This window comes from Calidris pugnax, unplaced genomic scaffold (assembly GCF_001431845.1).
Source record: "Calidris pugnax isolate Ruff unplaced genomic scaffold, ASM143184v1 scaffold123, whole genome shotgun sequence".
Lineage (NCBI taxonomy): Eukaryota > Metazoa > Chordata > Aves > Charadriiformes > Scolopacidae > Calidris > Calidris pugnax.
Genome location: NW_015090876.1, coordinates 879,625 through 888,242, shown reverse-complemented (window position 1 = coordinate 888,242; position 8,618 = coordinate 879,625). Strand labels below are relative to the sequence as shown.

Here is an 8,618-nt window from a genome sequence, read left to right as displayed (position 1 = left end):
ATGCTCCTGAAAAGCTTTTCCAACTGATACTTCCTTGTTTATGGTTGAGCTACAGAAGAGCTCTGAAGAATCATCCGATTTGTTCTATATATATTCCAGTTGGTTGTTATTCTTTGCCCTGGAGGGAGTTGCAAATTGTGTATGCAGCCTGGACTTTGTAAAGAGACGGTAAAAGAGCAGCATCCCCCCCGCTTGCAGAGTCCAAACAGATGGCACTGGGCAGGTGAGGAGCTATTCTCTGCGAAACATGAGCCATGAACAGTCCTTCAAACATTAATAATTTGAGAAAAGCAGCAGCAGAAAGTTAGATGTAAAGTGACACAAACGACTTCTAGAAGATACCATTAGTTAAAAAATGATGTGCATAAAAGAGAAGAACAGAAAAGCACAATCCCACAAGCCAATGTGAAGCGTCCCGGTCTACCTGAGAGACACCCGCAACATCACTGTGGAGACAACTTAGCAGTTATTCTAAGGAAGGCAACCCGGCCAGATGTTTTGCTCAGATTCTGTTGGACTTTTTATTGCCAGCTGCTGCAGACCAGCCTCAAGCACCGAGACGGGGCACCTGGGATGAACACAGAAGCAAAGGTAAACTTCTCATTAAGTGCATCTTAAAAGAGAGGAATCCGGCAAGGAATGAAGGATGGAAGGATAATGAGATGTACAACTCTCCATCTGTAGGTCAATTTTTATTGCATTTCAGATCAGCAGTTGTGCAAGTCATTATTGTCTGGTCAGTTTTATTGAATCAATTTGGCAGTCTCAGTACAATGTCTAACGTATAGAGGAAAAATTTTAAATGACTGAAGAGATTTAGGAGTCTAAGTCACACTCATCATCAGTGGAACTTAAACTCTCTGAGAAGTTAAGCGCTTTTGAAAACGGGACGTGGTCTTCTGAGTCTTGTACACACTTGTGAAAATATTATCCTACTTGGCTGCAGCACAGTGTGACGCTTGCTGGTCTCCTTGCTGTCAATCACAGCAGAGAGGTCAAGGACTGAGTGGCTGCAGCGATTACTGGCTTATGAAATTCTCCTTTTCTTCTTCTCAGAACAGTCCCTCCCGTTGAGAGCAGGCACGTTGGCAGGCGACGATTTTGTAGAGAAATACAGATTTCAGTGGAGAAATAAAGAAACATCGTCTGGAGAAGGCATCATGGTATTTTCCATGAGTAAAAAAATGTTAAAAATTGAGAGATGTACAAACAAATACAACGCAGAGACAGAGATAAACTAAATGAGACACTGGCAGATCTGGAAAGATCTGATGTGCCACTGGGACAGTGGCACTCTAAGTGCCAGGACTACAGAGGAAACCTGCAAAACTGTTAAATAAAACTGGGGTTTAAAAAAGAAGGGGAAACAGTCATTTAAATTAATGCCAGAAATAATAACTGTTTTCTTCTCTTCTGATTAAAACGGTTATGGAAAAACAGGCTTAGAGAGCTGCTATGGCCACCAGCAGTAGTGTTGCTGTTGCTACCAACCAGCCTTCAGCTTCCTTAATTGTGTATGTTCAGAACCTCACCTCGGAGTGTGAGGGGGGCATCTCTCAATTCCATATCCTTTAGCCCAATCCCCATGCTTTATTTCTCTTAGATTCCACTTATCTGGTCTTGGCAGAAGCTTTCAATGAACCCAATGAGATCCATATTTTCAACATAATAAATTACCCTGAGCTCCCTCTCAAGATTTTTGTCCTTCTCATGTGTTGAGCAGCTGCTGTCCCTTAGGAGATGCCGGTGGGTGAGAAGTTGTGCTGGTGGCTGTGGTCTGATCCCCAGCATCCGAGACGTTGGCCGTCCAACACAGCTCTGGTTCCATTCCATACATACATTCCACCAGCAGGAAGTCCCCAGCCAGCGAGGGTCAAGGAGGAGTGAGCTTTGGACACCGAATCAGAGAATTCTGCGAGCCCCTGCTCCACCTGGGTCTGTCCTTTTTGTCACCAAAGAGCTCCGTTTCGCATATTGTTTTTTATAGCTGATCTTCATCGATCCAGATGGTTTTACGCTGCTCTTCCCCAATCCTGTCTTTTATTGTCCGAATAAGATCTTCAATACTGCTCCACGCATCGGCCTCCACAGAGGCATAAAGACACGGCAGCGCTTCCAGCTCTTTCTCCTTCAGCCGGCACATCCGTAAAAACTCATCTTCAGTCTCTGGCTTTGGCAGTAGTTTCCTATATCAAATAAGCAGACCAAAAATAAATGTCTTACATTTTAAGTTAATCCTGTAGTCCCAGCTGTGCCATCAAGAATTTATTTTCTACTGACTATATACAAGCAATAAAAGCAGTGGAGAATACGGCTAATTCCAGCTCTGTCTTCCCCTTCCCTCCCTGCTGCCCCCAAGGAAAAATATTTGCTATGGGGAAACAATACAAGGGGATTGAATGCAGGAGAGCACAAGTGTTTACGACCTTTCCTCTTCCAACTAGCATTACCTTCAAAATGCTGTGGGAGTGCTGAGCGTGGAGAAACCCACACACTCTTCAGTCTCATCCTCCCACAATGCTCATTGCTACTAGCGACAGTGAAAAAGTGCTAGATTTGGGAAATTCCTGCTTTCCCTGGTTGTAATATTTCAGGGAGAAGTCACGGGAGGAAACAGCGCACAGAGGCACCAGATGAAGAGGGAAGAGGTTCTTTATTTCTCTCACTGAGAACATTATTGGACTTGAGAATTATTCACTGCATAAGACAGAATATCAAATATGCAAAAGGTTTGATACATTACCTGAACCTCTTGATGTTTTTCTCTGAGACTCTGATAAAGAGAACAATAGGATATATCTTGGCTTTGATTAAATCCTTTGTGCAGCCTATTCCAGCTTCCAGGAGACAATGCTTGTTCTAAAAAACAAAGTCATAACAGTGTCACAAAGGAACATTCACTGCTGTGGAATCTCCAGACAAAGGTATCCATACCTTATGGGGTCAGCTGAAAAGCTCACTTTTTACCATTTTACCAATTTAAAACTTTTTAATCAAACACACATTTAAAGTCCAAACTCCTCCTCCTGGTTTACAACTAGTCAGTGAAATAACAGCTTCATAGCTTTCTGAGAAGGTTTACAATAGGAATGGATTGATCTAAAGATGAAGAGTGTGATAAAATACCAGTTTTGCATATAAACACAAACACACATCCTTGCTCTTTGTTCAGAGACAGCATCTACTGCGACTACTTGTGAGAGAAAAAAACACCACTTTAGTTCTCCTTTTTTTCCATGCTGTGCATCAGATCTGCTCTACTTGATAGAAGATCTCTGTCTTTGACGTTGTTATCTTTGTACTGTACACCCCGTGTCTGTGTTCCAGGGCACCCTTTCTTTTGTCTAGGTCCTTGTATCTCTTACTCTCTCACACATTCATATATACTTATGATATAAAAAGGAACTGAATTAGGGATGGAGAGTGGAAAATGAAAGGGTATTTTCCTACATCAATGTGGGTCATCACAGGGAATGAGCGAGAATATAAAAGGATAGGGCTGAGGATGAAAAAGAAAAGGAAAAGGAAGAGCACAAATAAAAGCCATTTGGGAATATAAACAAAAATCTGAGACTGAAGGTGGGAGAGAGAGAGAAGATGCAATTCTAATTGGTCATTCTCTTATTGAAGAAGAAACACACATCACAGACAGACTGACAGCCAGGCTCCCGAGGGGATACAGAGCCCTCTAAGCACCTTGGCAGTGACAGCCTCGATGTTGGCAGGTACGATACATTCATACGTGTTGGGATTCTTTTCTCTGCTGAAGATGATAGTCTCCGTCCTCTGCTTCCTTAAGAACTCTTCCTTTGTTACAATATCTGGAAAGAGGCATGGATGAGGACAAAAATCAAGACCACAACAACAGAACACCTAGAAAACTGTGCAACAGTACTTCACACAGGATGTAAGGATGGTTCAGGGAGAGGAGACGAGCAATGAATTGTCTTAACAGCTGCCTCATTTCTTCCATTGCATTCAATTAAAGCCTAATCTGATCACAGCTGAGCATCTCAGCTATATCCTGCACCAATGAGTCCTTGGGCAATTACTACAACACTACGAAGGCATTAAATTAAAACAGTAAATACAATTCCAGCACCTAATGTTATACAGTAACATTTCGGGGCTGGAGGATGCTGAGAAAAGGAGGATGCCATAAAAAGGGCTCTTCAGCATAAGCTCCTAAAACAAGGATTTAGTGTTCCAACATTTGTGTTTAAAGTTTCAAAAAATTTGGCTTAGGTTGCAATGTGTGGTACTGGCCCCCCTGTGAATTGCAGCTCTACATCAAAGCTTTTGTTTTATGTTGCAAGACAGGGGATATTTATTATAATACTAAACTTTTCAGTTTCTCTGTCTGGGTAACTGTAAGACTGCGTACTATGCGGTGGGTATTCAATATTAGTGTAAAAATGAAACGTCAGCTGTGTTTAATGCTGTGTTGTATACAATCCTGCCCTACAGCAATCACAGCACCGCATATTGCTTTAATAGTAAATACTTAGCATGGAAGAAAATCAGTCTTTCAAGTAGATCAAATGCGCAATCTTCACAGCCTCGGACGAGACAGAAACCCTAAAGTTGCTCTAGGGAAGATATTCCTCATAATAGCAAATACTAGAAACAAATTAATCAAAATTTCACATTGCCTAGATATGCAGTATGCAAACAGTATGCAAACAGAAAGAGCACTCGCAGCATTTCAGTCTCCGAGGGGCATCCTAGCAACCACACAGCATACACAGGGATAACATTCATAGACACAGAATCTCATAACCATGTGCGCTGGCTGTCTCAAAAACATTCAAATATCTCCGATATTTCCAAAAAGCAGGATTTACAGCTACACATCACGCTGATGTGACTTGAAGTACCTCAAGCAACTACCACATGTGCATGCCCCTACGTGTACGCGCATATATATATGTTCATATTTCCAACACTGAGGATTAATAGTCCTGGTCCTCTTTAATCTCATTACCTGGCTTGCATATGTTGAATTCCAGGGCACCTCCAGAGTTGAGAAGCTTCTGCACCAAGGTCTTGGCCAGCATGGTGGGAGAGAAAAGTACAGGGCGCCGGCGCTCACAGTGGATTGGTCTCACCAGGCTATAAGGGATCAGGCTGAGCCTCTTATTGATTTCGCTTTCAGAATCCAAATCTGAGTAAAGAACAAGACGTTTATTTTCTGGTTTCCTCTCCATCAGTATTTGGAGAAAAAGAAGAAGAAACACATGAACCAGAAAGGACATGGTTAGTCATACTGGTCCTCCTTTCTCTTTTGCCGGTGTTGTCTTTACTATTTATCTAGTAGTATGATGTCCAACTTAATACTGAATAATTCAAGTGCCTTTTGCTTTCAAAAGATTATTTCATACTTTAACAGGACACTTGCTTGAAGAATCTCTCTGCTTATTAACTTGACTTACTTTGAGCTAAATGTTTTTGGACAAAGAGCAAGAAAACTCCTAGGAAGAACTACCAACCAAACAGCAAGTTTTCAATGTCCTAAACTTGTTCATGAAGTGTTTTGGTCACAAATGCTGTTGAATTTTTGCACAGAGTGGGCCACAGAAGTTAGTAATAGGAAAAACCTATGACATTTTTTCACAACCACGCTGTTACGTTGGTGGCCTTTATATCACTGCTCTGTGTGTGAAAGCTATTACTACTTTATATCCGTACCTTCCAGTTTATCAGGCAACAGCTTCTTTGCTTCAGAAGAGGTCCGTGCCAGACCAGAGGGCCAGCCAGTGACGATACGGACGCGCTCATTACTATTCATACGCTTATATTTGTTTTCAGACCTACTGACAAACTGAAAAGGTGAAGAAAGAGATTTGACCTCCATTTCTTACATTCTTTATTTCCCCCATATATTCATCAGCCCACACTTGTTATCTCTGAGATCTGAATTACCTGTGTCTGTGAAAGACAAGGCTCCATGGATCTGTTGACTGAATTCTAAGGCTCTTTAAATATCATAGATCTGATTCAGAGCCTTTGTTAATCCCCTTTGGGATTTCTTATTTTGTTCTCTGCTCTTAAGCAGCATGTTCTTGTTCTTTGCAGAGCTCCCTGCTCTCACCAGTACAAGCACTGATGTGTCCACAGCAAAGTAACACTCGAGTATTTGCTCAAATGTACCCAAAACTCTGTCTCTTCTTTGCTGTACCAGAGAGATTTTAAACCTCTCAAATAGCACATTTTTATACTGAGAAATAGGCTTCATACTATCATTCCCCATCCACCCAACTATTCCTCTATCCAAATATTATTAATTCCTCCTCCTGTATGTTTGCTAATCTTCACAACCATCTCCCTCCACCAGACTTATTTTACCCTTCTCCTGCACAGTCTCTGTCAGGCTCAGAGTCACTGACCTACTATTTTCTGGACTATTTTCTGATGGAACCTCATCTCACAGACTTGGGGACTGGGTCTAGCCCAATGGATTTGTTCTTATTGCTTTAAGCAAAACACATTTCAGCCTCTTATGGCAGACATGACTGACTCATCAGGCCTCATTAGTAATGGAAGACTCTTAAAAATAAACACCCCACATCACAAGAGCAGTTAGAAAACACAACCCATTCATCTTTTTCTTATATTAATTCTCTTTTTGATAGGAAGAAATCCCGATACAACCTCTGTACCTGAGGTTGCTGGGGAAATTAGGATAGCCTGAGAGCATCTGCTGTGCAGATCCACCATTTCAGACATCACATTGAGGATTTTAAGTTTATCACCTGTAATATTTGGCCCAAAAGAAAGCTTGCTCTGGAGAGGCGAGGGCTGGCTTTCGGGTCATTCTGTGGGACGTGCTCCTCTGGCTGCAATGTGTTCTGGTAAAAAATAACACAGGAATTTTTATTTCCCTCCCTCTTCTTTTTCAGTTTGTTGATGTTTTGTGGTTGGTTGTTTTTTTTTAATCACAGCATTCAAGAAACAGAACAAGCAAAAGCAGATATTTTATATTTCCAATACAGAAGGGATAATGCTTGATTCATATCTATCCCAAATACAATGTTCCAGGGAAACTGTAGCCATCGCATGGCCTAAGCTTGGACACTCTGCTTCTGGTACTGCTCTGCCACATCCCTCCCTTCACAGGAGCCTGCTCTCCACAGCCTATGAAAGAAACAGCACGTAAAGCTTTTGCTTTCACTGGCATCGCTGTCAGTGATCTCTGTCCCTTTGAGCAGTGGGGCTGGAGCACAGAAGGAATGTGTGACACTTTACCTTGACTGAAACCAAACGCAAGCACTGGCTACAGTGTCTCTGCAAATGTTAGGAGCATCTACATCTCCCAAGCTCTAAAAATAACTTCTGGTAATTAAAACTAACTTCCTGGTGTACTAGTTATGTAAAGATGGAATTCTTGGGTCTGAAGAAAAAAAAAATCAAATTACTTTCACTGAGGGAAAAGGAGAAATCGGCAGGGCTGTTGTGTGTGAAGACCTGATAATCCCACTTCTCTCCATAGTGGGTAGGTTGGAAGAGACAGGTCTTTCTAACATGGGACCATGACAGCTCTGTGGATTAGATGCTTGTTCACAGTAGGAGGTAGGTCCGTGACCAGAGACAATATTATCTAAAGCAAATGTAAGGTGCCAATTGCCTGGGACAATCCAAACCTACACAGAGTGTAAAGAGGACTTTCCATAAGATTATGATTACAAGTCTTATGAGGAGAGGCTGAGGGAGCTGGGGTTATTCAGCCTGGAGAAGAGGAGGCTGAGGGGAGACCTTATTGCTCTCTACAACTCCCTGAAAGGAGGGTGTAGAGAGGTGGGGGTCGGTCTCTTCTCTCAAGTCACAGGCGACAGGACAAGAGGAAATGGCCTCAAGTTACACCAGGGGAGGTTCAGGCTGGATATTAGGAAAAATTTTTTCACAGAAAGGGTTCTCAGCCATTGGAATGGGCTGCCCAGGGAGGTGGTTGAGGCCCCATCCCTGGAGGTGTTCAAAAGACAGGTTGATGTAGTGCTGGGAGGTATGGTTTAGTGATGGTGATGCTTTTTGTTTGTTGTGCGGGTGTCTATTTTTGTCAAAGTGAGGTTGACGGTTGGACAAGATGATCTTTGAGGTCCCTTCCAACCTAGAAGATTCTGTGATTCTGTGATTAACATAACAAACCTAGACGATTCTGTGATTCTGTGATTAACATAACGAGCAAGCGGCAGTGGAGTAACAGGTGTTAGAATGACCTTGTTTGTAGATACTCACCCGGAGCCCCCGAAGGGTATTATATGAGCTTTCTGTCTCATCCCGGCTTCCCCTGTGCATCAGCCGCTGCAGCTTCACCAAAAGAAGTTGCCGGGCCCTGAAAGAAAGGAGGGAATCACACAGATCAAGACACCTTTGAAACTCAGAAGGCAGCTGGGCCGCAGTGGCTCTGTGCCTACAGAAAAGATTAAACAGAAACAGCAGTGAGGACTGACTGAACCACACAGCAAACGCAGGAACAAAATAACGAGCAGGACTGCGGTGCAGTTACGGATTAAAGAATCTCCATGGCATATTTTCCTATGATACTTTTTGAGAAACGCCACATTTATTCTTTCAGGTAACACCTGGAGTCTCCATTCTAAAGCTTTATAGCTCACATCGCA

The 8,618-nt window shown here is 42.5% G+C and overlaps 1 protein-coding gene across 4 annotated transcripts in view; it reads right to left on the bottom strand.

The window, feature by feature from the left end:
• Positions 1-673: 673 nt before the first annotated feature.
• The window catches only part of CARD11 (caspase recruitment domain family member 11), a 49,606-nt gene continuing 41,661 nt past the window's right edge, over positions 674-8,618 (bottom strand). For all 4 annotated transcript variants that reach the window (XM_014946175.1, XM_014946176.1, XM_014946174.1 and 1 more), the window contains 7 exons: positions 8,233-8,329; positions 6,753-6,848; positions 5,689-5,821; positions 4,985-5,164; positions 3,697-3,821; positions 2,744-2,859; positions 674-2,186 (listed from right to left, as the gene is read on the bottom strand). In XM_014946175.1, the coding sequence (XP_014801661.1) occupies positions 1,982-2,186; positions 2,744-2,859; positions 3,697-3,821; positions 4,985-5,164; positions 5,689-5,821; positions 6,753-6,848; positions 8,233-8,329 (952 nt within the window). In that variant the 3' untranslated portion in view covers positions 674-1,981. The remainder of the gene's footprint in view (positions 2,187-2,743; positions 2,860-3,696; positions 3,822-4,984; positions 5,165-5,688; positions 5,822-6,752; positions 6,849-8,232; positions 8,330-8,618) is intronic.